At 43.2% G+C, this 27,886-nt stretch overlaps 1 protein-coding gene across 6 annotated transcripts in view; it reads left to right on the forward strand.

Annotated features, from left to right (window-relative positions):
- gpat2 (glycerol-3-phosphate acyltransferase 2, mitochondrial) overlaps positions 1-27,886 on the forward strand; it is a 446,786-nt gene that overhangs the window by 386,581 nt on the left and 32,319 nt on the right. For 5 of the 6 annotated variants that reach the window (XM_060931296.1, XM_060931300.1, XM_060931298.1 and 2 more), the window contains 4 exons: positions 4,722-4,910; positions 12,688-12,786; positions 16,126-16,208; positions 23,900-24,018. In XM_060931296.1, the coding sequence (XP_060787279.1) occupies positions 4,722-4,910; positions 12,688-12,786; positions 16,126-16,208; positions 23,900-24,018 (490 nt within the window). The remainder of the gene's footprint in view (positions 1-4,721; positions 4,911-12,687; positions 12,787-16,125; positions 16,209-23,899; positions 24,019-27,886) is intronic. The other variant, XM_060931299.1, reaches the window with a different exon arrangement.

The raw sequence follows: 27,886 nt of genomic DNA on the forward strand, positions 1-27,886 counted from the left end.
TGGGCCTCAGGAACAGGACCTAGAAAGTACCAGAGTAAAGGAAGGAACTAAGTGATACAGGCTAATCCTACAGTCTTGGCTATCCCTGTTAACAGAAGTAATGACTTAAAGGAGATATGCAGAACCGTGGCCTCATTTTTTGTTTATAAATGCCTTGAATAGTTTTAAGCATTAACAATAAATCTAATATAGTAATTTTTGCGATTAAAATGATTCATATACCGGTAGGTCGCGGTCTGAGTGAACGACCTTGACATCTGTGACGTCACAGCAGGAAGTCTATGAGCAATTCCAGCGTTATGGACGTGACACTTGAACTCAAAATGGCAACAAATGACCCAGTGCATGTTTTATCGTCTCCCAGTATTTAAACAGGTGTTGCATATTTTAAGGCTGTACCATACTGGAGAAGTGATAGAACAAGAACAATTCCCATAGTACATCTAGGGCATGCCAGAAAATGCCAATAAAAGATGCGTTATGGATGTGACAGAAAAAGTGTCACTTTTCTTGGGTGACTGTACATTTTTATCAAACTCTGTGAAATTGTAAACCTAATGTCGAAATGGAGATATCCATTTGATAGAGGGGTCCAAGGTGAATATTAAAAAATCTTTGTTTAAAATATTTTGTATTTCATGCAGAGTTTCGGAAGGAAAAGTCAGCGTTATGGACGTGACGAAATTTCGTTATGGATGTGATGCGTCTGAAATAGACATGGCATATGTTTAGAAAATCAGCAATTTAACCACCATAACCCTTTGAAAAACTCTCTAAATATCAGCTAAAACTATCAAAGTTCTTAAATAATATTTAGGATGGCTATTGTTTTGTTGTTTTGTGGATTTTAGCATACATTTCTGTGGCTTGTGGCAATAATATAGAATTGTACATGATCAAAGTTGATTTTAGCTTGGGTTTTACATTATAAGAAAGAAAGACTGACAGTGACATATTAGGTTGGTTACAAATTGGTTCAACTTATTCACATCTGTAAAATACAGGCCTAGGTGATATCTCTGGGAGTGGTTTTGATGTATTACATGTTGCTTTATTTTTGCATGGTGAGGTTGACATTTACATGGAATTGCCCCTATCGGTCTCATCGCCATTTCCGCTATACTAAAACACAGAGCTGAATGCGGCTCCGATCCTCCATTTTGAGCTAATTTATCACCATGCCACGTAGATGTGTTGCTGGCGGGTGCAGCAACACGACAGAAGGTGGATTTACGTTGGCCCAAGAATGTTCAAACTGCAAAGATTTGGACGCGTTTGACGAGAAGTTCACGGGCACATTGGGCGCCTATGAAGTGGTCTCTCCTCTGCTCTGCACATTTTACTGAAGACTCGTACGAAACCTCTGATCTGTTGAGGAGCGTTGGCTATAAGCCCGTATTGAAAGAGGGTGCAGTACCAACAATTAAAGGAAAAGAAAACTACAAGAAAAAGAAAGTAAGTTCAGTTGCACCAGTTCTCCCGGAGTGTGAGCTGAGGGTTGTTGCTAAAACCCAGGACGGAACGGGACGTGACATTGCTCGGACAGTGACCTCCCCGCAGTTATTGCTAAAACCGGTGACATCCCATCCCGTCCCGGGTTTTAGTAATTGCCTGAACTGAGCAGTAATGGCGGAGTACTCAGTATGGAGAAAATGGAGAATGAGTGGACCAGCCGTCTGATTTCTCCGCTGGATATGCTCGCCTCAGCAGCAATATCTCGCCCTTACGTGGAAGAAGCGAATGAACGGAGAACTGAACAAACAGCTGAAAGTCAGATCGTTTCAAAACAATTGGCCACAAGATTGGCCTTCAAGAAGCGAGAACACAGACGGGTAAGCTCCGACTCTCATTTGGATACAGAACAACAAAAACAGCAACACTCGTTGTTTACCTGCATTTAGATTAATACATGTAACTTGTATTGTGTGTTTAAGTTAGCGGTATAAGATTATTTAATTTGCTTCAGAATGTGATTCTCAGTTTATCTGATTATTTAATTCGCCTTTTACGTTTTATTAGTGAAAATGCATGCATGTACATGTATGTTGCATAAGTTATAACACCCATCCTGTTTTAATGAGAGTCAACCCACAATCAATGAAGTCAAATCAGTCTTAGTTGATCAAGTCGGTAACGCTGTTTCTTACTTTCACTATAAATGTTTATTTATATGACTTTGGTCTGTAGCTGTAAAAGGCCTCGGCCTTAAAACCGGTTCCCACTGTGACGTCACGCACTCAGGGCTGGCTGGCTCAGCGGGGCAGCTCGAATGCCAACTTTGCGGTCGATTTTAACTCTCTGAAATATTTTTTTTTTCCCATTTATGCAGCATACAAGAGTCAAGGATGGAGATGCTATCCACTCAGAAATGTATTTAAAAATAAAGGTTCTGCGTATCTACTTTAACGTGGTCTTGGAGATGAGTGTAAACTGGTGGCAGTAACTCAGTAGTGGTGGCAGTAACTATGTTGTAGTGGCAGAAACTAAGTGGTAGTAACTTAGTAGTAGCAACTGTTGGCACTAACTGAGTGGCAGTAATGAAGTGGCATTAACTAAGTGGCAGTGAAGTAACTGTGTGGCAGTAACGATGCAGCAGTGACAGAAATTAATTTCCAGTGGCAGTAATTAAATGGCAGTAGCTAAGTGGCACTATGTGTCAGTGATGTCAGTACCTAGTGGCAATAACTTATGTGGCAATACCCAAGTGGCAGTAACTAATTGGCAGTACCAATGTGACAATGGCATCATCTAAGTGGCAATGACAGTAAATAAGTGGCAGTAATTCTGTAGTGGCAGTAATTAAGTGACAATGACAAAAACAGAGTGGTAGAGGCAGTAACTATGTGACAGTAATTAAGTGATAATGGTAGGAACTAGTGACCGGTGGTTGACCGAATCAACGTCAACCGGTTAATTTTTTTTTGGTTGTCGGTTAAAAAAAAAAAATCAATTGTTTTGAAGCTGCCGATTTTGGAGCGGAGAACCTGGAATTCTGTGTTGTAAACGCTTGGGGCATGCCATGCGGTGTAAGGATGACAGCTGACAAATCAGAAACACCCATTCAGTCATGTCCCGCCCCAGCTGCCACTCGGCGAAAGAAAAGTGTAGACACAGGCTTTTTAGCTTACAAATTACTATTCTGTTTTTTTTTTTTTTAATTATTATTAGAAGGCACATGGAGTTTAGTCCTGCCTTGGCCAGTGCATTCTGAAAGTATGTTTCGGTCTGTAGCCAACAATGCATGTTACTGCAGATCATATCTCTCCACACAAACTAAAGGCGCAGATGCCGACTTTGTCACGGCTGAATCATGCAGATCCGATTTTTTTTTAAAGGGGGGGGTGTTGGAGTGTCTGATTATAATTTCAAAGTAAATTCTGTATTAAAATTACTAAATAAGCAAATGCCGTTACAGTCCATGAAACATAGGAAGTATAAGTATGAGAAGAAAACAGTAAATCAGAAAGCTGCACACGTTTGCACGGAAGCTGTGCAATCAGTAAATCAGAAAGCTGCGCACATTTGCGTAGCTTCGGCGCAAAAGTGTGCAGCTTTCTGATTTACTGTTTTCTTCTCATACTTATACTTCCTATGTTTCATGGACTGTAATGGCATTTGCTTATATGACGCGGTACGCGGTGGTCCGGATCACCGTATTTTCCATACAAAACGAGGGCATTAATTAATTATTTTTCCTGGATTGTGGTCCGGTTCACCGTATGCTGTATTATATTACGATATAAATAAAAACTTACCAAAATCATACTGTGTTTGTCATTTAATACGAGTTTTTTTACAAAGTCGTACATCATTTGTTATTTTTTCTCAAACCGGAAGAGAAATGCATGCGTAAAACACACGCGCAATAAAAGATACCAGTTCTAACGCATGTAAAAAAGCGGGAGCTGCCACGAGGGAAGTGAAAAATAATTTTACCAACTTTCGTCATTATGTCTCAGGGTGGTTATGAACAGCTTCTAAGGAATAAGAAAAAATGTGCTAGAGACTACAAAGCAACAGAAGAAAGGGCAAAGGAAAGAATTTATTCTAAATTAGGGGAAGAAGTAGCTGAAAATTTAAAATTTATTTGTCTTCTGAACTTGGTGGTCCGGACCACACCTGAAAACGGCGTGGTCCGGACCACAACGGTAGTCCGGACCACCGCGTACCGCGTCATATACAGAGTTTACTTTGATGAAATTATAATCAGACACTCCAACGCCCCCCCCCCCCCCCCCCCCTTTAAAAAAAAAAATCGGATCTGCGCGATTCAGCTGTGAAAAAGGCGGCATCCGCCAAAAGGCGCGCCGTTTGCATCCCTATAATAATTCCAGTTCTAGAATTTTAAACTCATAGGTTAACCGACTTTAACCGGCTAATGAGGCTCGGTGGTCGGTCAAGATTTTTTTTTAGTTTTCTCCATCCCTAGTAGTAACTCATTGGCAGGGGCAGTAATTAAGTGGACGTGGCAGTAGCCTTCAAAATGGGAACTTCCTTGCCTACAGGAGGGCAAACAGTGTAACCTGTAATTGGTACAGTATATATTTTGAGTTGCCAGCAGAAAGGGGCATGACCAAGAACAAAGCAGGGTCTCTGGCACGTGATTTTATAGGACTTACAGGAATTCTGCTGTTGATCTCATTGCCGTCATAAAGCCTTCAAAGTTTATCACCTTTTATATCAGTTTTTTTTTTTGTTTGTTTGTTTGTTTCTGGTTGTAGCTGGTTGGCGAGCTGCTGATGGCAGGTGAGAGTCTCAGCGTGGGTGTGTGTGAGGAGAGTGGATGTGGAGGTCAGTGGCTGGCACGGATTCGTCAGGCTGTAGCTGAGGGCCTGGTGCCGGATGTGAGTGTGGTGTCAGTGGGAATCTCTTACGACTGTCCTTCTTCATGCCAGTCCACATACCTTCAGGTACAAATAAAGCCATAAATTATTTGTCAGTTTGTTAGTTCGTTTTGGGTGATGAAAAAAGCAAACCCCAATATAACAAATTTAATTTTTTTTTTTTTGGGGTGTGGGTTTGTTTGTTTTTTCCCCCCTCAATACTCAAAGTTTGCAAAGGAAAAATAATAAGGGAGACAAAATCGTATATACACTCCAGTAGGAATAATACATACTCCAGTCTGAAAAATACAGAGATGTTTCATTATGCTCATAAGTATTATTTGTGTCTTGGACTTTCTTGCAGCTAAAAATGCTTCAAATAAGGTAAAATGAGAAATCTGTCGTCATTAGTAATTATTCTGGTAAAATAATACACACAAACAGTACAGACAGGACCATAATACAGGCATCTGAAGCATAATACCGCACTGAATCCGTTATTTTAAAGCTTAGAAAAATGGAAGCATATTAAAAGCAGAGCGCCAGCAGGACCGAGCCAACGCAATAATAATAATCACCATTCAGTCTGAACGTCCATTATCCAAATCTACTCTTGATGAAAACAAATAATGGGTGGTCACGTCTCTGTTGCCAGTACCAGCAGCTACAATAATTAAAACGGCATCATTTTTAGAGACAGAGATGGTATTTAAAGGAAGTGCCCAGCAAGCGCTACATCTCCTGCACAGTGTGTCGCCTTGTCTACTCAGTCCATCAGTGTAAAGCAGATTTTATTTAAAGGTTCTGACTGCAAAGCTGAATTCTGTGTAAAATGTTCTATTTCTATTACTGTTGGAGTTTTGAGATGTTTCGCTGATGCACACACACCCCGTGTATCCTGTGTGGAAATGTTTTGCTGAGAAAAAATGTGTCCCGCATTTTACAATTCCGGAGATTGCCGAAGCAAATGAGCAACAATATCGTGTGACCACCATGAGGCGTGTTTGACCTACTTTTAACCAAAACAAGTCGGCGTGGGCAAATACGACAGACTCAGCTCTCCCGCCAGTGGAAGAGAAAAGGAAAGCCTGCCTAGTGAGTGCAACTGCAAGATAGAGCAATGTTAGCTAACTACAGTGGTGCTGGAAAGTTTGTGAACCCTTTAGAATTTTCTATATTTCTGCATAAATATGACCTAAAACATCATCAGATTTTCACACAAGTCCTAAAAGTAGATAAAGAGAACCCAATTAAACAAACGAGACAAAAATATTATACTTGCTCATTTATTTATTGAGGAAAATGATCCAATATTACATATCTGTGAGTGGTAAAAGTATGTGAACTTCTAGGATTAGCAGTTAATTTGAAGGTGAAATTAGAGTCAGGTGTTTTCAATCAATGGGATGACAATCAGGTGTGAGTGGGCACCCTGTTTTATTTAAAGAACAGGGATCTATCCAAGTCTGATCTTCACAACACATGTTTGTGGAAGTGTATCATGGCACAAACAAAGGAGATTTCTGAGGAGCTCATAAAAAGCGTTGTTGATGCTCATTAGGCTGGAAAAGTTTACAAAACCATCTCTAAAGAGTTTGGACTCCAACAATCCACAATCAGACAGATTGTGTACAAATGGAGGAAATTCAAGACTATTGTTACCCTCCCCAGGAGTGGTCGACCAACAAAGATCACTCCAAGAGCAAGGCGAGGTGAGTCGGCGAGGTCACAAAGGACCCCAGGGTAACTTCTAAGCAACTGAAGGCCTCTCTCACATTGGTTAATGTTCATGAGTCCACCATCAGGAGAACACTGAGCAACAATGGTGTGCATGGCAGGGTTGCAAGGAGAAAGCCACTGCTCTCCAAAAAGAACATTGCTGCTCGTCTGCAGTTTGCTAAAGATCACGTGGACAAGCCAGAAGGCTATTGGAAAAATGTTTTGTGGACGGATGAGACCAAAATAGAACTTTTTGGTTTAAATGAGAAGCGTTATGTTTGGAGAAAGGAAAACACTGCATTCCAGCATAAGAACCTTATCCCATCTGTGAAACATGGTGGTGGTAGTATCATGGTCTGGACCTGTTTTGCTGCATCTGGGCCAGGACGGCTTGCCATCATCGATGGAACAATGAATTCTGAATTATACCAGTGAATTCTAAAGGAAAATGTCAGGACATCTGTCCATGAACTGAATCTCAAGAGAAGGTGGGTCATGCAGCAAGACAACGACCCTAAGCACACAAGTCGTTCTACCAAAGAATGGTTAAAGAAGAATAAAGTTAATGTTTTGGAATGGCCAAGTCAAAGTCCTGACCTTAATCCAATCGAAATGTTGTGGAAGGACCTGAAGCGAGCAGTTCATGTGAGGAAACCCAACAACATCCCAGAGTTGAAGCTGTTCTGTACGGAGGAACGGGCTAAAATTCCTCCAAGCCGGTGTGCAGGACTGATCAACAGTTACCGCAAACGTTTAGTTGCAGTTATTGCTGCACAAGGGGGTCACACCAGATACTGAAAGCAAAGGTTCACATACTTTTGCCACTCACAGATATGTAATATTGGATCATTTTCCTCAATAAATAAATGACCAAGTATAATATTTTTGTCTCATTTGTTTAACTGGGTTCTCTTTATCTACTTTTAGGACTTGTGTGAAAATCTGATGATATTTTAGGTCATATTTATGCAGAAATATAGGAAATTCTAAAGAGTTCACACACTTTCAAGCACCACTGTAAATCATTCTAGCTAGCGCTTAGCTATCTTAGCCTTGGTATGCATGGCTTCAAGTCCATGGTAGAGAGTATGGAGTTATACACCTAATGTTTTGATCTTACAGAGAAAGAAACAAGAACACAAAAGCAGTGACAGAGAAAATATATATTCGTCTTGTGTTGCACAGATCTATTCGCAAACGTGAACCACAAATTGCATCCCTGCGACTCAGAACTCTCCGAGGCCGATGCAGAGTCACAATGTTTTCCACATGTCGCCATCTTGGTGTGACGCAGTTCCATAGTTATGCTAATTAGTTAAAGCTTCTCACGTTCAGCTGTTTCCAGAGTCCCAAAACAGAGAAAAGCAACCCTCAGGACATCAAAATGATCACATCTCGTCTGCATAATATTGTTCTTGCCGGACGGAGGAAAATACCATGCACAATAAAAATAATAATAATAATAATTCAGATGATTTCGCAGTCAGCACCTTTAAGTGGTGGATCCTTTTTACTCACAGTACCAACACTGACACGTTGCTGGTACATCATTTGAGGGTATGCTGTTATAGGAAATTAATCCACAACAGTCATGTGATGCAGCTCAGGATGAAGCAGCGCCATTGCTACCACCCTGAATTGGATTGTTTCTTAAAACACTGCTTAAAGGAGATACTCAGAGCCTTTATTTTTAAATACTTTTCTGAGTGGATAGTATCTCCATCCTTGACTCTTGTATGCTGCATAATTGGGAATAAAAAAATATATTTTTGAGAGTTAAAATCAACCGCAAAGTTGGCATTTGAGCTGCACCGCTGAGCCAGCCAGCCCTGGGTGCATGACGTCACAGCAGGAACCGGTGCTATAGACTAAAGCCAGACTCGGCAGGCGAGAGTGGTTGCAATGGCCTCTTCATTCGGATTTATTGGAGATTTTTCGGATTCCTCAGATAGTAATACATCTGACTGTGATAGTCCTGAAATTGGAGTGTGTGTACATGCTACTGCTATACACGTAGAACCGTATCAGTTCGAACCATCGGAAAGTGAATCCGATAGTAACACGTCGGCCACGGAGGCCCCAGCTTACGAAATAAAGCCAGAGAACAAAGCCGTCTAGAGAACTGGATGGAATTGAACTGACAGTCTCATGTGACTCTCATTAAAACAGCATGGTTTTAACATGGGTGTTATAACTTATGCAACATACATGCATTTTCACTGATAAAACGTAAAAGGCGAATTAAATAATCAGATGAACTGAGACAATCACATTCGGAAGCAAATTAAATAATCTTATACCGGTATCTTAAATACGCAATACAAGTTACATGTATTAATCTAAATGCAGGTAAACAACGAGTGTTGTTGTTTTTGTTATGTAGCCAAATAAGAGAGTCGCGGCCTACCTGTCTGTGTTCTCGCTTTTGAAGGCCGAGCTTGTGGCTGATTGTTTTGAAACAATCTGACTTTCCGTTCTTCGTTCGTTCGCTTCTTCCACGTAAGAGCGAGATATTGCTGCTGAGGCAAGCATATCCAGCAGGGAGGGAAGAAAGAAAAGAAAAAAGAGCATATCCAGCGGAGAAGTCTGACGACTGGTCCACTCATTCTCCATACTGAGTACTCCGCCATTACTGCTCGGCTCACACTCCCGGAGAACTGGTGCAACTGAACTTGCTTTCCTTTTCTTGTAGTTTTCTTTTCCTTTAATTGTTGGTACTGCACCCTCTTTCATTACAGGCTTATAGCCAACGCTCCTCAACAGATCAGAGATTTCGTACGAGTCATCAGTAAAATGTGCAGAGCAGAGGAGAGACCACTTCGTAGGCACCCAGTCTGTGAATTTCTTGCTAAACGCGTCCAAATCTTTGCAGTTTGAACATTCGTGGGCCATGAATGCAACGTAAGTCCACCTTCTGTTGTGTTGCTGTACCTGCCAGCAACACATCTACGTGGCATGGCGATAAATTAGCTCAAAATGGAGGATGGGAGTTGCAGTCAGCTCTGTGTTTTAGTATAGCGGAAATGGCGATGAGACCGATAGACTTCCTGCTGTGACGTCACAGATGTTAAGGTCGTTCACTCAGACCGCTACCTATATGAATCACTTTATTCATAAAAATTACTGTATTAGATTTATTGTTAATGCTTAAAACTATTCCTGTGCCATTCTTGAGGTCTCAAGGCATTTATAAACAAAAAATGAGGCCATGGCTCTGCGTATATGCTGTAAGGAAGTCGTTTAATCCACGTATTTGTCAGCAATTGTCCAGAAAGGTTCTTCCATGGCGGTATTTCCAAGTGCTGACACTGGAGACTCCTTCCAAAAATTGTAAAACAAAACTTCAAAGAAACGATTATATGTTTTTCTTTGTATAACACATTTCTTAATCCGTTTATACTGTGCATCAACCATGCAAGACCTTGTATACGTTGTTACTATGGAAATGGTAGCATATTAGAATGAGTACATTAATATAAACTTGTGTTTTGAATTATTGCCAGAACTACTGATTAAATTTTATCGAAAATTAGTTGACACCTTCTGACCAATAATATTAATTGAGACGCTAGCGTTCATCCAACATGGTTTACTTGGTTATTTTTAACTCGTAACATATATTGTATGTGGAAAATGGAAAACATAAACAAATAATAACTATGAAACTATATAGACGTTTTACTTTTAAGCAGGGCTTTGAACCAGAATTTTTTTCCTATTGGTTCATTCCGAACAGAAACGGAATTTTAACGTTTCCGGTTTTGGGTTCCACCATTAAATAGAAGTTCCCGAACCGGTTAGAACAAAAAAATTTCGTTCCCGGAACGGTTAATTACGTTCCCTGTCAGCTGTTTAACAAATGGCTATAAAATTATGTCTCTGTCTCATCCAGCTTAAGCCAAATGTAGGCTCATTCTATTACAACCTTCATTAAATAAGACAAGAAATAATTCAAAACAATTATTATTTCAAATGTTGGCGATTTGGATTCTCAGTATGTCTTCCCATCTACACAGACAGAAAAAGTGCCAAAAATGAAAGATAATTCGTTTAGTGTGTTACCAAAGGCTAGTCAGGCCCTATAGAGGGCTACCGCATGACGTCACCGCGCCGCGAGATTTTGTTAGGCGCCATATTGGAAGACCAAGTACACATCTATGCAAGTACATACATACATAAAACAAACTACACCTGAAATGTAGCCAGGGCCGGTTCTGCCCTAATCTGGACCCGGGTGCAACATCGCGCAAACCCCCCCCCCCCCCCCCCCCCCCCCCCCCCCCAAAAAAAAACCAGTCTAAATCAGGACAACCATCACATAACTATAACTATAAACATTTTATATCAACTATTTTAACTAAATGGGCTATAATAAATAAGCCTGCAGGCAGCCACGGCGGGCTGCCTCAGAAAAGTAACCATTCAATGACACAACTGAAAGCCTGCAGCCACGGCGGGCTGCCTTAAAAACTAACCATTTGTCCTACCTTAAAACTCGTTTTGCATTTTCTGCCTCCTTTTTTGTATTTTCGACCCTCCGTTTATTTTCTTTCGTTTTCTGAAAACCCGATTTGTGTCCAAACATTTTGTTCTGCTACCAACGAACTAACTCGTCAGGTCTCGTCTCTCGAGCCCGCGATGAAGAGCAACAACTGATACATTTTTACAAACAGCCAATAGGGAGGTTGCAACGTTCAGGCTCTTCTTTGCTCAGACACTCAGTAATGCACTTACTCACTTATTATCACATGGAGACGTGATAGCAGTCCACCCTCCCGCTCTCTCCATTCAGACAGCGAACGTCACACAGGAAGTGAACCCCAGCAGGTCATAGAAACTTGCGCAGGAGAAGAATGACTTTTTTTATTTGTAGGCTACGGAAACTTTGAGGAACGAAATAAAAACCGGTATTAACCGGTTACCATTATTTTTAATAAGCGTTTCTGTTCCGGAGCATAAAAAATAATAAAGTTTCTGGTTTCGTTTCTGTTCCATGTGAAATAGAAAAAGTTCCCGGTTTTCGTTTTCGTTCCTTGAACCGGTTCAAAGCCCTGCTTTTAAGCAAAATACTGTGTAAACATGTCTATAGGGGTGAAGTTATTTCGAAATGTGAGTGATTTTTAGATTTAAGATTTAAATAGGTAGCTAGTCAGCAGGCTCACTGATAGCATTCAGAGCTGGAGTACGTTTAGTTTATGTGAGCAACAGACGGGACAAAGCTGTGGTGCTGTAACCGAACGGAAATGTAAATCGTTTGTCATCCAGGCTGCACGAAATCCATTTCACTGTCCGGTGTGATGAATCAATCCGCAAAATCCTCTAACCTCTCGACCTCAAACACGCCATAACTGCACAAATCTGTCCAAGTAAATTGGTTCAGCTGAGATTATCGCTGTTTTTTTTTTACCCCCGTTTTGATGGAATGACTGACTATCTAAAGTCATTCTAAAACATCGGCATATGGAGAGCTAGCCATTTTTCCACAGCCAAATTTAGCTCTTCGTGGTTTAGCCACATTTCAAAGGATGTCACTCTTCTTGCGGGGAAAGTGCAAGTAAACAGAAATAAATGCTGTCTTGTATACAAGTTTGCGACATTACATCTTTGATAATGATATAAATAACTTCTCAACCACGTCATACGCTCATTCTTCTGCTCGTTTTAATTAAACGTGTTGGTAGGAGGAGGGAAAAAAAAAAAAACGTGTCCTGACCTCACCACCTCAAAGTTTGAGAAGTTTTCAAACAGTCTCTGTTTCTCAGGGTCGAGCTCACTCGGATTTTCCTGCCCACTAGCTTTCATTGAAGATGAATGGGGGCAAGTGGCGATGACCTCTCAACTCAAAAGCTCTTTATAGTTCTGTAATTCTTTCCTAAATAAACAACATTCAGGGCTATAATGTATAATTCTGCCTGCTTTTTAGAAATGACTGTTCTGGCTGTGTTTATTTTTCAGTGTGTGGGGGGGTGTCTCAAACTGTCCTAATGTTCCTGGCTAATACAGTTGATGTCAGTTATTATGATGATTACACTCACTAATTTCTCCACTAATGGCTGCTCACCATTAGAGCCTTGTGAGGAATTGTTTTCTCTGAGCTCAGACTGAATAATCTGCTTTGTGTGTGTGTGCGCGCACGCACATGCAGCCTGGCGTGCTGTCTGTACTGCGGTTTGTGCTTTCCCTTCTGAGTGCTGATGAAAGAGGAGGTGTGAGGATCCATTTCGCTCAGGCTTTCTCTCTGAAGGTATGACTCACACAGAAACACACACACACACAGTCTCTCACATGCGCGTACGCACACTTTCACACAGGCACATGTACACGCTTAGAAATGCAAACTTGGCTTAACTCGTATGCAGAAGACATCAGCAAATATTATATAGACACGAGTGTTTTACTGGGAAATACACCACTGGTATATTTCATCTGAGCGCCACTGAGAACCAGAACCATGAATCTCTTTTTTTTCGCGGTCCAGTTTCCATCAAATCCTGCGCTCTGATTGGCTGGCGAGCGGGTCCGTATCCTACGATACGGACCCCGGTTACGGACCTCTGGCGACTCGCTCATTCACAACAACAACAAACATTTTTGTCAACATTTATCTTTTTTTTTTAATAAGATTTATTTATAAGATTATCAAAAAATCTTATAAATTTTTGCCAGCATTTCTCAGGAGAAGCGCATTAATTTTACAGCATGGATAGTGATAACGACAGTCTTCACAGCGAAAGCGAGTTTTATTCCCCTGAGGAAGAAGAAATAAAAGAAAACATTTCAGGAGAAAGCTAAAAACCTCTAACTGTTGCTAACGCCGAGCAAAAACATGGCTGAATCCTGAATGACTCAATTTTGTATAAATAGGGGACTACAGGCGGCAAAATGTAGTTTTTTTTTTCCTGCCATGGAAGTGCACTTGTATACCGAGGAGGAAGCAATTTGCATTACAGCCGTGAATGAGGATTCAAAATGGCGGCTCAGCTCGGTCTTCCCTTTCGGGCGCTCTCGTTTTCTGTTAGAATTTGGTAACGAAAAAAATAAATATATTATTTACCAGCTTAAGGTCGGTCCGTATGGTGAAATACCGTGACCTCGGCCTTGAATACTGACCTCGGCCCAGAGGGACTCGCTCAGTACTTTCAAGACCTCAATCACGGTATTTCACCATACGGACCTCCCAGCTGGTAAATAACATGTATATATGTAATTCGTGAGGAAATCAATGAATTGTTTTGATGAATTTGGGTACTTTTTGTTTGTGAATGTGTCGATATAATCAAAAGAAAATCACATGTTGGCTTGAAGATATGAAGTTTATCTTCTCATGTTGAAAACTCACATTTTTCATACAAAATACATCACGGATCTGAGTGACACAAATCCCGATATTTCACTCTAATGACGTCACTCCCAGTGTTTTCCCGCTGACTGGATGCACGTGGTCAAAATGGCGAACTGGTTCAAAATTGAAATTATTTTGATTAACTTGCGTCTTTTTTTATGGATGTGTCCATATAATATGAAGAACATTACATGGTTGTGCGAAGATATGATGTTTATCTTCTCATGTTGAAAATATTTCACTCGTTTACTTTACTCACTCGTGAATATGTTCACCACTTGAAGATAAACTTCATATCCTCGCACAGTCATGTCATATCCTCCTTTCTATCGCGCGTTCTCTTGCTCTCTCTCTCTCTCTCTCTCTCTCTCTCTCTCTCTCTCTCTCTCTATCTATCTATCTATCTATCTATAAAATACACATATACAGTATTTATTTATTTATTTATTTATTTAACAGTTATTCCATGAAATCGAGTCGTACATGAGCTGATGGTCGATGAGGCACGTAGCACCGAGTTGTCTATAATCCATGTACGACGAGATTGAGTGGAATAACTGTTTTTATTCTATCCACATCCACTGGATTTTGAGAAATGGAGCATTTTTATTTTTTGCAAATTCGATAAATAAAAACTTTATACAAAACATCCAACAAAATAATTTCTGCTTGGAATATGAACAAACCGACAAAATGACAGGAGCAATTTGTGAAAAATGCGATGATGATGATAATCTCATCTCGTTATCTCTAGCCGCTTTATCCTGTTCTACAGGGTCGCAGGCAAGCTGGAGCCTATCCCAGCTGACTACGGGCGAAAGGCGGGGTACACCCTGGACAAGTCGCCAGGTCATCACAGGGCTGACACATAGACACAGACAACCATTCACACTCACATTCACACCTACGCTCAATTTAGAGTCACCAGTTAACCTAACCTGCATGTCTTTGGACTGTGGGGGAAACCGGAGCACCCGGAGGAAACCCACGCGGACACGGGGAGAACATGCAAACTCCGCACAGAAAGGCCCTCGCCGGCCACGGGGCTCGAACCCGGACCTTCTTGCTGTGAGGCAACAGCGCTAACCACTACACCACCGTGCCGCCCATGCGATGACGACGATAATAATTCTTGAAAAAGAAAAGATACATTCTTACCATCACATACTTTCATTCCATATTTTGTTGCGCTTTTTAACACGCGCCGCCGTTTTGTTTTTCTCTACTCACGGTCTATGAGCTGATAGCCTAGTAGTACAGGAGCTAATCAGAGCATGTGATTGCTCATATCCAGTGAATGTGGATAGAATAAAATTCATTTGACTAAAGTCCAGGAGTTAAAGGAAAAAATAAGAGTTTCCTCAATCACCCATAATGCTGCTGCTGATGTTTACTCCATCTCTACATCTACAGACTGATGCAGTGGCGTTTTAGTCTTTTAGTCCTTTATCTTGTTTTAATAATATTCTCGTTTCTCACCGCCTCCTTTGTGTGAACATGGGAACTCTTGCGGCAGTGCTGACACGCTGTATTCAGTGTGTTTGTATCAAACCAGCAAGCCGAGTGTGTTTCTGAGAGTATTTTGGTAACAGGAGGGGGTGTGTGTGTGTGAGAGACGAGCGAGAGTTTTCGATACAGTTCGTAACACTATGCATGTTGTCAACAGTTCTGCTTTTTTCATGACGGACCCATGTTGAAAAACTTTAGTTTTTTTACACCAACGTGTCGTTAGCCCCGCCCCCTTCTTGCAGCCATGTTCAGATATGTGCAGCATAAACTTAAATTCAGCCAAATAGAACAAATATTCAGTTTCGTCTGATTCAGATCTGACTGTGTGTGCTGGATAGTGGAATGTCCTATAATCTGGCGTACAGTTTTTAAATGTGTTCCTAATTAGTCTCTGTCTTTGTGCCTCTCTGTTGGTCTCTGTCTATCTCTGTTTCTTTCTCTCTGTCCATATGTCTATCGTTCTTTCTCACTGTGTGTCTGTCTACCTGTCTGTGACTCTGTTTGTCTTTATCTGTTTCTTTCTCTGTCTGTCCATCTCTCTATCCATCTCTCTTTGTCTGCCTGTATCTGTCTCTCTATATGACTGTTAGTCTTTCTTTATCTTTATCTGTGTCGTTCTCCATCTGTTTGTTTCTCTGTCTGTCTCTCTGTTTTTTTCAATGTACCTTTCTGCCTCTCTTGTCTGCCTGCCTGTCTGTTTCTCTCTCTCTCTCTCTCTCTCTCTCTCTGTAGGAGATGTGTGACAGTGGGAAATGTCGTGTGGATGGACGACGCCCCCTGCAGGACCTCCTGCTGCCAGCTGTCATTCACAACAGGTTCTCTCTCTCTCACACACACTCACTCTGTCTCTCTCATGTCACGACTCCATCTCTCTTGACTTCATCTCTTCACTTTTTTTGTCTCCTGTCAGCATTCTTTTCCTCTTACTCTTTCCTTTCCTTTCTTCTCCATTAACCCATGTCTTTCCTCCCCTCTTCCTTCCTGTCTATTTATTTTCTCACTTTTGATTTATGACTCTGTTTCTCACGTCTCTCCGCCCCTTTTTCATTTTACTCTCACTATTCTTTTTCTCTCTCTTCTTCCTTCTTTTCTTGTGTCTGTCTCTCTCTCCTTTCATCTCTTCGTCACTGATGCATCGATTCTTCACATCTCTTTCATCTTGTCCGATCTCTCGGATCGCACTCTCTCAGGCCCCTCCCTCTTTTTCTCCTGCACCTTCTCTCTTTTTTTTCACATCCATTTTTGCTTCACACTTCTTTCTCTATCCCTCAATTTCATGACTCTTGTCTCTTTCCCTCCTCTTTTCCATTTTTATTCCATTTAGTTTGTCTTCATTTTGTCCCATCCCTCCTCCTCCTCCTCCTTTCTCTTTTTTGTCTTTTCTGTTTGATAGCTACATTTATTTTCTCTCGTCTCTTACCTTATCTCATCTCTCCATCTCTGTTTCTCTTCAAAACTCTATTAAAAATTATTCGCTCCATTCACACATAACATTCTCTCCAGCTGACTCTGTGTCTGTCATGCAGGTTTCTCTGGCTCACACACACACACACACACACTAGAGTGCAGAAATGAGGTGTGTGTGTGTGGCTCTTGCGAGCTCGATCTTCTCCCACAGCTTCAGCTGTCAGTCAAGTTTAGAATTCTGCTTTCAGGCGGAACGTCACAGAAAAAGGTCACCGTTCCCCCACAGCACCTCCATCCCTGCTCCTTTCTGACCCTGCAGCTGTGTGTGTGTGTTTGAGAACTCCTTGAGCTTTCAGTGTATGTCTGAGGACATCATGCTTTTCTATTTAAACTCATCAACATTCGTAACCAGAGTTTGAGAGAGAATCATCGTTGACCCTCTGGGATGTCTCAGTTTCAGCCCGAGTGCGAAGTATAGCTGGAGCAGTGTGATCGATTCACATGATGATAATCAAATATCACAGTCTTTAGTACATCACAGGATCTGCTCCTGCTTTTTCAGAGAGGAAAAAATATAATTAGAAGGGCACCGTAGGTGCTAAAGAAGCAACTGGACTTGCTTGAAACCCTTGAAGACGTTTCACCTCCCATCCGAAAGGCTTCTTCAGTTCTGTCTGACTAGTGCGGAGTTCCAGGTATTTATCATCGAGTGGACCAAAAGCAACTCTAAGGCCAAGTTTACATTAGACCGTATCTGTCTCGTTTTCTTCGCGGATGCACTGTCCGTTTACATTAAACCGCCTGGAAACGCCGGGAAATGGGAATCCGCCAGGGTCCACGTATTCAATCCAGATCGTGTCTGGTCCGGTGCTGTGTAAACATTGAGAATACGCGGATACGCTGTGCTGAGCTCTAGCTGGCGTCTCATTGGACAACGTCACTGTGACATCCACCTTCCTGATTCGCTGGCGTTGGTCATGTGACGCGACTGCTGAAAAATGGCGCGGACTTCCGCCTTGTATCACCTTTCATTAAAGAGTATAAAAGTATGAAAATACTGCAAATACTGATGCAAATACTGCCCATTGTGTAGTTATGATTGTCTTTAGGCTTGCCATCCTTCCACTTGCAAGTGGTAAGTGACGCGCATACCCGATATGCACTGGGATCACACACACAGCGGCTCAGTCCCGAATCACAGCTTGTGCACTTCACTCGCGCGCTCTATGAGCTGCGCAGGGCCGGAGTGCGCACCCTCCAGAGGGCACTCGCTGTTCAGGGCGGAGTGATTTGGAGCGCAGGATGCCTGCGGAGCCGAGCGTATCCGTGTATTGGTGTTGCTGTGTGCACGCGAATCGTGTATTGGTGTTGCTGTGTGCACGCTAATCGTTTTAAAAACGTTAATGTGATGATCCGCTGATCCGGTCTAATGTAAACATGGGCTAAGGAGAGTCGTTGAGGTCAAATGGGTCGTTGACCCTCTGTCATCCTGTAGGTTGTTAGGGTCACTGGAGGCCAGGTGTGAACGGTGTTAGCAGCCCAGAGGATCGTTAGGGTGATCTGTGTCAGCTGTGTCTATGGTGGTGTTTACATTAGACCGTATCCGTCTCGTTTTCGTCGCGGATGCACCGTCCGTTCACATTAAAACGCCGGGAAACGACTCCACAGGCGGAACAACTTGAATCCGCCAGGGCCCACGTATTCAACCCAGTTCGTATCTGATCCGGTGCTGTGTAAACATTGAGATACGAGGAAACGCAGTGCTGAGCTCTAGCTGACGTCGTCATTGGACGACGTCACTGTGACATCCACCTTCCTGATTCGCTGGCGTTGTTCATGCCACGTTGGTCATGTGACGCGACTGCTGAAAAACGGTGCGGACTTCACTTCCTGCTATTGTTTCCGCCTTGTATCACCTTTTTGTTTTTCATTAAAGAGTATAAAAGTATGAATATAATGCTTTGCTTTGTCATTCTTAATGTTGTTCATGGTAAGATGCAAATACTGCCCATTGTGTAATTATGATTGTCTTTAGGCTTGCCATCCTTCCACTTGCAAGTGGTGAGTGACTTGCGCATGCTGCCCGATATGCACTGGGATCACACACACAGCGGCTCAGTCCCGAATCACTGCTCGTGCGCTTCACTCGCGCGCTCTGTGAGCTGCGCAGGGCCGGAGTGCGCACCCTCCAGAGGGCACTCGCTGTTCAGGGCGGAGCGATTTGGAGCGCAGCCGCTGAGGAGGAAGCGCTGAGCCGCACTGACACATTTCAACTTGCGTGCCGTCTAATTAGTCATGTGATTAGTGTATCCGTGTATTGGCATTGCTGTGTGCACGCGATTCGTTTTAAAAACGTTAATCTGATGATCCACTGATACGGTCTAATGTAAACACCACCTTGGTGTGGATGTGTATTCAGTTTTCTGGGAAGTGTGCCAAGTACTGCATTGTAGGTAGCTGATAAGTGGTGTCTCAGACCACCTCCTCTGTTCAGCGATGGTCATTCCAGGTTGACGAAGATGGCTTCTTTTACTCCTCTTTCATACCCTGTCCACACTAGGGATTTTGTACCGATACGATACTACTTCCGTACCGCAACACCTGTCCACACTAGCAACTATACCGGTACTGTAGCGGTATAACTGTATCGGTATGAAACCCACAAATGTATGGGTTTCGTACCGGTACAGTATCGGTACTGTAGCGCTTCGCTGTAGTGTGGACAGATGAAGCGGTTCTGTATCGATACAAATATAATGCGCAAGCACAATGAACCATTCCTACGCCTTCCGGGTTATTCATACAATACAATACGCCCGTGCTTTCCAGCTGTAAATAAAACGTCAAAAAATGTCTCAAAACAACCGTGGAGCTACATGGAGCAAAGAAAGGGAGGGGGAAAGAGGGAGGAAGAAAGGAGGAAGAGGGGAAAAGGGAGAGAAAGGGAGGGGAAGAGGGAGAAAGTGAGGGGGGAGAAAGGGAGATTCGTTTTCTTTGTTTCTTTCTCAAGTGCCTCGCGCGTTTTATATGAGTCGACTGAATAAATGACCACCAGAAATACAGACTGTACATTGACAACAAAAAGCACACACACGTTGTTTCATCCGCCATATTCTCGGAAGAAAGTTGCTCGGTAACCACGGAAACGTTTCGTGCACGCGCATTTCAACTTCCGTGAAAGAAAACCGCAAACATTTCTCGCTAGTGTGGACAGATGCGCTAAACTGTACCGGTATACTTTGTATCGATACAGTTATACCACTATCGTACCGGTATAAGTGTGAACACAGCATCAAACCACCGGTCTTCTCTAGCTAGAATGTGTACATTGCAGTCCTGAACCGAGTGTCCTTTGTTATTGAGATGAAGATAGATTGCAGAGTCCTGGCCTGAGGAACTGGCTCTCCTGTGTTGAGCCATGCGCCTGTGAAGCGGTTGTTTCATTTCCCCAGTGTACAGGTCTGTGCGTTCCTCACTGCATTGAATTGCATACACTACATTGTTTTGTTTGTGTCTGGGTGTTTTGTCCTTATGGTGGACCAATTTCTGCCTCAGAGTGTGACTGGCTCTGAAGTGTACAGGGAAGCTGTGTTTGTACAAGATCCTCCTGAGTTTCTCAGATAGTCCAGAAATGTAGGGACTGACAATGTTCTTGTGTTTGTTGCTGTTTTCTTCCCTGTCCTTTATGTTTCTTTTCCTGGTCTTGACGAAAGCCCAGTTGGGATACCCGCACTTCTGAAGTGCTTCCTTGTTGTGTTTTTGCGCCTTCTCTTTTCCCTCTGCTGTTGTAGGAACGTTCTGAGCCCTGTGATGTAAGGTCCTAATGACCCCAATTTGTGTTCCAGTGGGTGGTGAGAGTCAAACAGTAGGTACTGGTCTGTATGTGTGTGTGGGGGGGGGTTTCTTCTTTAGCACCTACGGTTTACGATGACCTGGATGACTGAGAACCTTCACAGACGTATAACTAGGGTGGTGTTTACATTAGACCGTATCAGCGGATCATCAGATTAACGTTTTTAAAACGATTCGCGTGCACACAGCAACGCCAATACACGGATACGCTAATCACATGACTAATTAGACGGCACGTCACATGATCCCAGTGCATATCGGGCATGCGCAAGTCACTCACCACTTGCAAGTGGAAGGATGGCAAGCGAACACCTTCTCCAGCAGATAAACACACCTGGCTGTGATGTTCATGTTCTCACTGAGTTTAAGCGCCTGAAGGAGGTAAATAAGTTGAAATGTGTAAATAAACCTCAGTGCGGCTCAGCGCTTCCTCCTGCGCTCCAAATCACTCCGCCCTGAACAGCGAGTGCCCTCTGGAGGGTGCGCACTCCGGCCCTGCGCAGCTCACAGAGCGCGCGAGTGAAGCGCACGAGCAGCGATTCGGGACTGAGTGATCCGCTGTGTGTGTGATCCCAACGCCAGCGAATCAGGAAGGTGGATGTCACAGTGACGTTGTCCAATGACGACGTCAGCTAGAGCTCAGCACAGCGTTTCCTCGTTCCAGGGCTTTGAACCAGAATTTTTTTCCTATTGGTTCGTTCCGAACAGAAACGGAATTTTAACGTTTCCGGTTTTGGGTTCCACCATTAAATAGACGTTCCCGAACCGGTTAGAACAAAAAAAATTCGTTCCCGGAACGGTTAATTACGTTCCCTGTCAGCTGTTTAACAAATGGCTATAAAATTATGTCTCTGTCTCATCCAGCTTAAGCCAAATGTAGGCTAATTCTATTACAACCTTCATTAAATAAGACAAGAAATAATTCAAAACAATTATTATTTCAAATGTTGGCGATTTGGATTCTCAGTATGTCTTCCCATCTACACAAACAGAAAAAGTGCCAAAAATGAAAGAGAATTCGTTTAGTGTGTTACCAAAGGCTAGTCAGGCCCTATGCATTGATAGGCTAACAGAGGTTAACGTCATTTAATGTTCGCGAGCCTCTCATTAACGTGGACAAATATATTGATATCGTGTTTGAAATTGACGTTTTTGAATAACGATAGACTGCAATATTTACCTCTTATTTAAGATGTGGAGACGTGATAGTAGTCCACCCTCCCGCTCTCTACATTCAGTCAGCAAACGTCACACAGGAAGTGAACCCCAGTGGGTCATAGACAGTGTTGCCAGATACTGCTGACGTTTTCCAGCCCAAAACATGTTCAAATCCGCCAAAATGCACTTAAAACCGCCCAATCTGGCAACACTGGTCATAGAAACTTGCGCAGGAGAAGAATGACTTTTTTATTTGTAGGCTATGGAAACTTTGAGGAACGAAATAAAAACCGGTATTAACCGGTTACCATTATTTTTAATAAGCGTTTCTGTTCCGGAACATAAAAAATAATAAAGTTTCTGGTTTCGTTTCTGTTCCATGTGAAATAGAAAAAGTTCCCGGTTTTCGTTTTTGTTCCTTGAACCGGTTCAAAGCTCTGCCTCGTTCCTCAATGTTTACACAGCACCGGATCAGATACGAACTGGGTTGAATATGTGGGCCCTGGCGGATTCAAGTTGTTCCGCCTGTGGAGTCGTTTCCCGGCGTTTTAATGTGCACGGACAGTGCATCCGCGACGAAAACAAGACGGATACGGTCTAATGTAAACACCACCTAGGAGGGCACTTGGAGAGCACAGTCCTCCGCCAAGGACAATAGTTGCAACCGCAACCATTTTATATAATTGGGCGAGTCGTACTTACTGGCAATGATTCTGCAGCCTGTTCGTTACACATTGACATGTTTTGAAACCATTGCCTCCGAGTGCTCCATGACAGCTGCTTTCTGTATTACATTTGAGCAACTAGCCTCCGTGTGTAATTTTGAAATTTACATGCCTTCTGGTGCATTCTCAGCTAATAAATTACTAACCATTTCCCTGTAAAATACTTGAAAAATATGTATGAAGTTTCCCTCCAGATATACGTGTGTGTGCTTGGCTTTCTCAGTTAACCTCTGTAGTACGCTACCTGGCTCTGTAACATAAATACATACGCTACAGCCTGGTCACATGGTTCAGCTCAGCCAATCAGAGCGAGAGAATTGATCAACAAATATGGCGTCACTTCCAGTCATGCCGGAATCCGAATTGAAGACGGTTTCGTGGTGGAATATTTGGATTTGCAGCAAATTATGGGAAGTGAAGACAATATAAATCATTTGAACATTGAAAGGCAAGGATTTTTTTTTGTGGGATTGAGTAGCCAGCGTAGACTGTCTGTGTTGGCAGAGAAAACTGCCAGTCGCCGGTGCTTGTGGACATCTCTGCACGTAGTATTAATTTCTGAGGACATGGATCGTTTCTGCAGGATCCGTTTTGTAGTAATTTTGCATACAAAGTTAAAAGCAAGTATAATTCAGCCTTTATAGAGCAATCATCTTATCCTCCTTGGATGGATGACGCAGTGTCTACAGATTGCGGGAGGTTTTTCCTCCGTTTTCAGCTCTGAAAACGAATCTGAATCAGCCTCTTTGAGCTGGAATGCAGCACTAATCTGACTCTAAACTAGCTGAATGGGACTGAATAGTGACATATGACCCATCACGATGGAATTCACAGTGCACAAAGGAATTCCTTTCAGAGCAAGGGACAACACACATCTCCAAGTTCTGCAAAGCGATATCAGAGTGACAACAAAAACAAAAAGACATTCTCAGTGTAATCTTGTGCAATTGACTTTCATGGCTTCATGTCAGCCCTGTGATGACCTGGCGACTCGTCCAGGGTGTACCCCGCCTCTCGCCCATAGTCAGCTGGGATAGGCGCCAGCTTGCCTGCGACCCTGTAGAACAGGATAAAGCGGCTACAGATGATGGATGGATGGATGGATGGATGGATGGATGGATGGATGGATGGATGGATGGATGGATTGGCTTCATGTAGTCTGAAATATTTCTTTCAGCCTAACAGAGTGCATTTAGCTGCTTTCTGACCATTTCTTTACTGTCTCCCTCACTGTATCATCATGTTTCACAGCCCCTGTATGCGTTAGCTGTTCTGGGGCGTCGGTAGTCATTAGCGTATGAGAAAGACAGACAGCTTTTTAGGTCCATTAAGCATTTTGGCTTTGTTTTCCTCATGTCCTACAGGAAGGAGACCATATTTGGGCAAAAAGATGTTTCCTGGATCCTTCCCTCCACTTTTCTGCCTGAACTGTCCCACAGTGAGAGACAGCTGAGCACTGCTTTGACACTGCATCTGATGCATTGTGAGTCTCTCTCTCTCCTTCCTCATCCCTCTCTTTCTCTCTCTCTCCTTCCTCATCCCTCTCTCTCTCCCCCTGTCCGTCTCTCTCTCCCTCCTCATCTCTCTCTCTCTCTCTCTCCTTGTCTCTCTCTCTCCCCTTCCTCATCTCTCTCTCTCCTTCTCTCTGTCCATCTCTCTCCCTGTCTGTCTCTCTCTCTCCCTTCTCTCTCCATCTCTCTTTCTCTCTCTACCCTTCCTCATTCCTCTCTCTCTCTCCTTCCTTATCCCTCTCGCTCTCTCCCTCCCCCTGTCCATCTCTCTCTCTCTCTCCCTCCTCATCTCTCTCTCTCCCCTTCCTCATCCCTCTCTCCCTCTCCCTGTCCATCTCTCTCCCTGTCCGTCTCTCTCTCCCTTCTCTCTCTCTCTCTCTCTCCCCCTCTCCATCTCTCTCCCTCTCCATCTCTCTCTCTTCCTCATCCCTCTCTCTCTCTCCCCCTCCTCGTCTCTCTCTCTCCCCTTCCTCGTCCCTCTCTCTCCTTCCTCATCCCTCTCTCTCTCTCTCTCTCCCCTTCCTCATCCCTGTCTCTCTCTCCCTCTCCCTCTCCATCTCTCTCCCTCTCCGTCTCTCTCTTTCTCTCCCCTTCCTCATCCCTCTCTCTCTCCTTCCTCATCCCTCTCTCTGTCCAGCTCTCTCCCTGTCTGTCTCTCTCTCTCCCTTCTCTCTCCATCTCTCTCCCTCTCTGTCTCTTTCTCTCTCTCCCCTTCCTCATCCCTCTCTCTCTCTCCTTCCTCATCCCTCTCTCTCTCTCCTTCCTCATCCCTCTCGCTCTCTCCCTCCCCGTCCATCTCTCTCCCCTTCCTCATCCCTCTCTCCCTGTCCATCTCTCTCCCTGTCCGTCTCTCTCTCCCTTCTCTCTCTCTCTCTCTCTCTCTCTCTCTCTCTCTCTATCTCTCTCCCTCTCCATCTCTCTCTCCTTCCTCATCCCTCTCTCTCTCCCCCTCCTCGTCTCTCTCTCTCCCCTTCCTCATCCCTCTCTCTCTCCCCTTCCTCATCCCTCTCTCTCTCTCTCTCTCTCTCCCCTTCCTCATCCCTCTCTCTCTCTCTCCCTCCCCCTGTCCGTCTCTCTCTCCCTCCCTCCTCATCTCTCTCTCTCCCATTCCTCATCCCTCTCTCCCTCTCCCTGTCCATCTCTCTCCCTGTCCGTCTCTCTCTCCCTTCTCTCTCTCCCTCTCTGTCTCTCTCTCTCCTTCCTCGTCCCTCTCTCTCTGTCCCCTTCCTCATCCCTCTCTCTCTCTCCCCCCTTCCTCATCCCTCTCTCTCTCTCTCCCCTTCCTCATCCCTCTCTCTCTCTCCCCTTCCTCATCCCTCTCTCTCTCTCCCTGTCCGTCTCTCCCTCTCCCTGTCCATCTCTCTCCCTCTCAGTCTCTCTCTCTCTTCTTCCTCATCCCTCTCCCTCTCTCTCCCCCTCCTCGTCTCTCTCTCCCCTTCCTCATCCCTCTCTCTCTCTCTCTCTCCCCTTCCTCATCCCTCTCTCTCTCTGTCTGTCTCTCCCTCTCCCTGTCCATCTCTCTCCCTCTCCGTCTCTCTTTCTCTCTCTCCTTCCTCATCCCTCTCCCTCTCTGTCTCTCTCTCTCCCTTTCCTCTCGCTCTCACTCTCTCTCCCCGTCCGTCTCTCTCTCTCTCCCTCCTCGTCTCTCTCGCCTTCCTCATCCCTCTCTCTCCCTCTCCCTGTCCATCTCTCTCTCCTCATCTCTCTCCCTCTCCCTGTCCATCTCTCTCTCTCTCTCTCTCTCTCTCCTCATCTCTCTCCCTCTCTCATTTGTTTTACTATCCTTGTGAGGATCTAACATTGACAGATATAGTTATTAAAGTAGCTAATTAATGCTGTGCTGCATCTTAATTTAACTCTAACCTCAGACTTGTTTTCGTAAATTGCTTTATCATATTAATGTTTAAAAAGCTAGAATGTGACATTATCTAGCAGACACATTTCTGTATCAAAACCTGAACAGACCAAGGCTTCTCACATTTCTATGCATTTATTTTCTTGATCGACTGCTGCAGCCATGATATCAGAGCTTGTTGTGTGGCATCGAGCTGCATCATGCGAGCACATCTTTCATGCTGTCCACAGATAAATTGTTGATAATCCTGTAGATTCTGCGGTGCAGCTGCACTTTCAAGGGTTTTAGATATTGATTCATGTGCTGCAGTGTGATGTTACAAACCAGATATGGACTGTTTCTGTGCAAGAAACGTACAGCATCAGTTAAACGTCTGGGCGCACCTTCTAAATTGATGGTTTTTCTTTATTTTTTATGAATTAAAAGACACTTCTTCATGTCTTAAAGTATTGATGAAATGTCATTTCTCTTCACTTAATTGAGCGGTTCTTGACTTAATATGGATTACTACAGTTGGGGTGTTGAATAGAGCTATTTACTGCTTGATCTCAAACGCATTAAGAAGGCAAGAGACTCGTCCACTAATTACCTTTTGACAAGGCACCTGTTAATCGAAAAGCATTCCAGGTGACTACCTCATGAAGCTGGTTAAGATAACGGCAATAGTGTGCAAAGCGTCATCAAGGGAAACGCCGGATACTTTGAAGCAGGGCTTTGAACCGGAATTTTTTTCCTATTGGTTCGTTCCGAACAGAAACGGAATTTTAACATTTCCGGTTTTGGGTTCCACCATTAAATAGACATTCCCGAACCGGTTAGAACAAAAAAAATTAGTTCCCGGAACGGTTAATTACGTTCCCTGTCAGCTGTTTAACAAATGGCTATAAAATTATGTCTCTGTCTCATCCAGCTTAAGCCAAATGTAGGCTAATTCTATTACAACCTTCATTAAATAAGACAAGAAATAATTCAAAACAATTATTATTTCAAATGTTGGCGATTTGGATTCTCAGTATGTCTTCCCATCTACACAAACAGAAAAAGTGCCAAAAATGAAAGATAATTTGTTTAGTGTGTTACCAAAGGCTAGTCAGGCCCTATGCATTGATAGGCTAACAGAGGTTAACGTCATTTAATGTTCGTGAGCCTCTCATTAACGTGGGCAAATATATTGATATCGTGTTTGAAATTGACGTTTTTGAATAACGATAGACTGCAATATTTACCTCTTATTTAAGATGTGGAGGCGTGATAGTAGTCCACCCTCCCGCTCTCTCCATTCACTCAGCGAACGTCACACAGGAAGTGAACCCCAGCGGGTCATAGACAGTGTTGCCAGATACTGCTGACGTTTTCCAGCCCAAAACATGTTCAAATCCGCCAAAATGCACTTAAAACCGCCCAATCTGGCAACACTGGTCATAGAAACTTGCGCAGGAGAAGAATGACTTTTTTATTTGTAGGCTACGGAAACTTTGAGGAACGAAATAAAAACCGGTATTAACCGGTTACCATTATTTTTAATAAGCGTTTCTGTTCCGGAACATAAAAAATAATAAAGTTTCTGGTTTCGTTTCTGTTCCATGTGAAATAGAAAAAGTTCCCGGTTTTCGTTCCTTGAACCGGTTCAAAGCCCTGCTTTGAAGAATCTAAAATATGAAATGTTTTTATTTTTAACACTTCCATCTATGTTCCAGATGTTATTTTGTCGTTTTGATGTCTTCAGTATTGTTCTACAATGTAGAAGATAGTAAAAATACAGAAAAACCTATGAATGAGTAGAGTAGGGGTGTACGAACTTTTGACTGGTACTGTAAATCCATAATATTCTCCTACTGCACCATCTTCTGCTGAGTTCCACACTGAACTAAAACTCAAGTCGAGAAACGTTACACAGGAAAGCAAAGCAAATTCACTCATGTCCAGGTTTCATTTGATAATTTCAGTACAATTTGTCATTTTTGTTTAGCCATTGTTTATTTACT

This window comes from Neoarius graeffei, chromosome 10, assembly GCF_027579695.1.
Source record: "Neoarius graeffei isolate fNeoGra1 chromosome 10, fNeoGra1.pri, whole genome shotgun sequence".
Taxonomy (NCBI): Eukaryota; Metazoa; Chordata; class Actinopteri; order Siluriformes; family Ariidae; genus Neoarius; species Neoarius graeffei.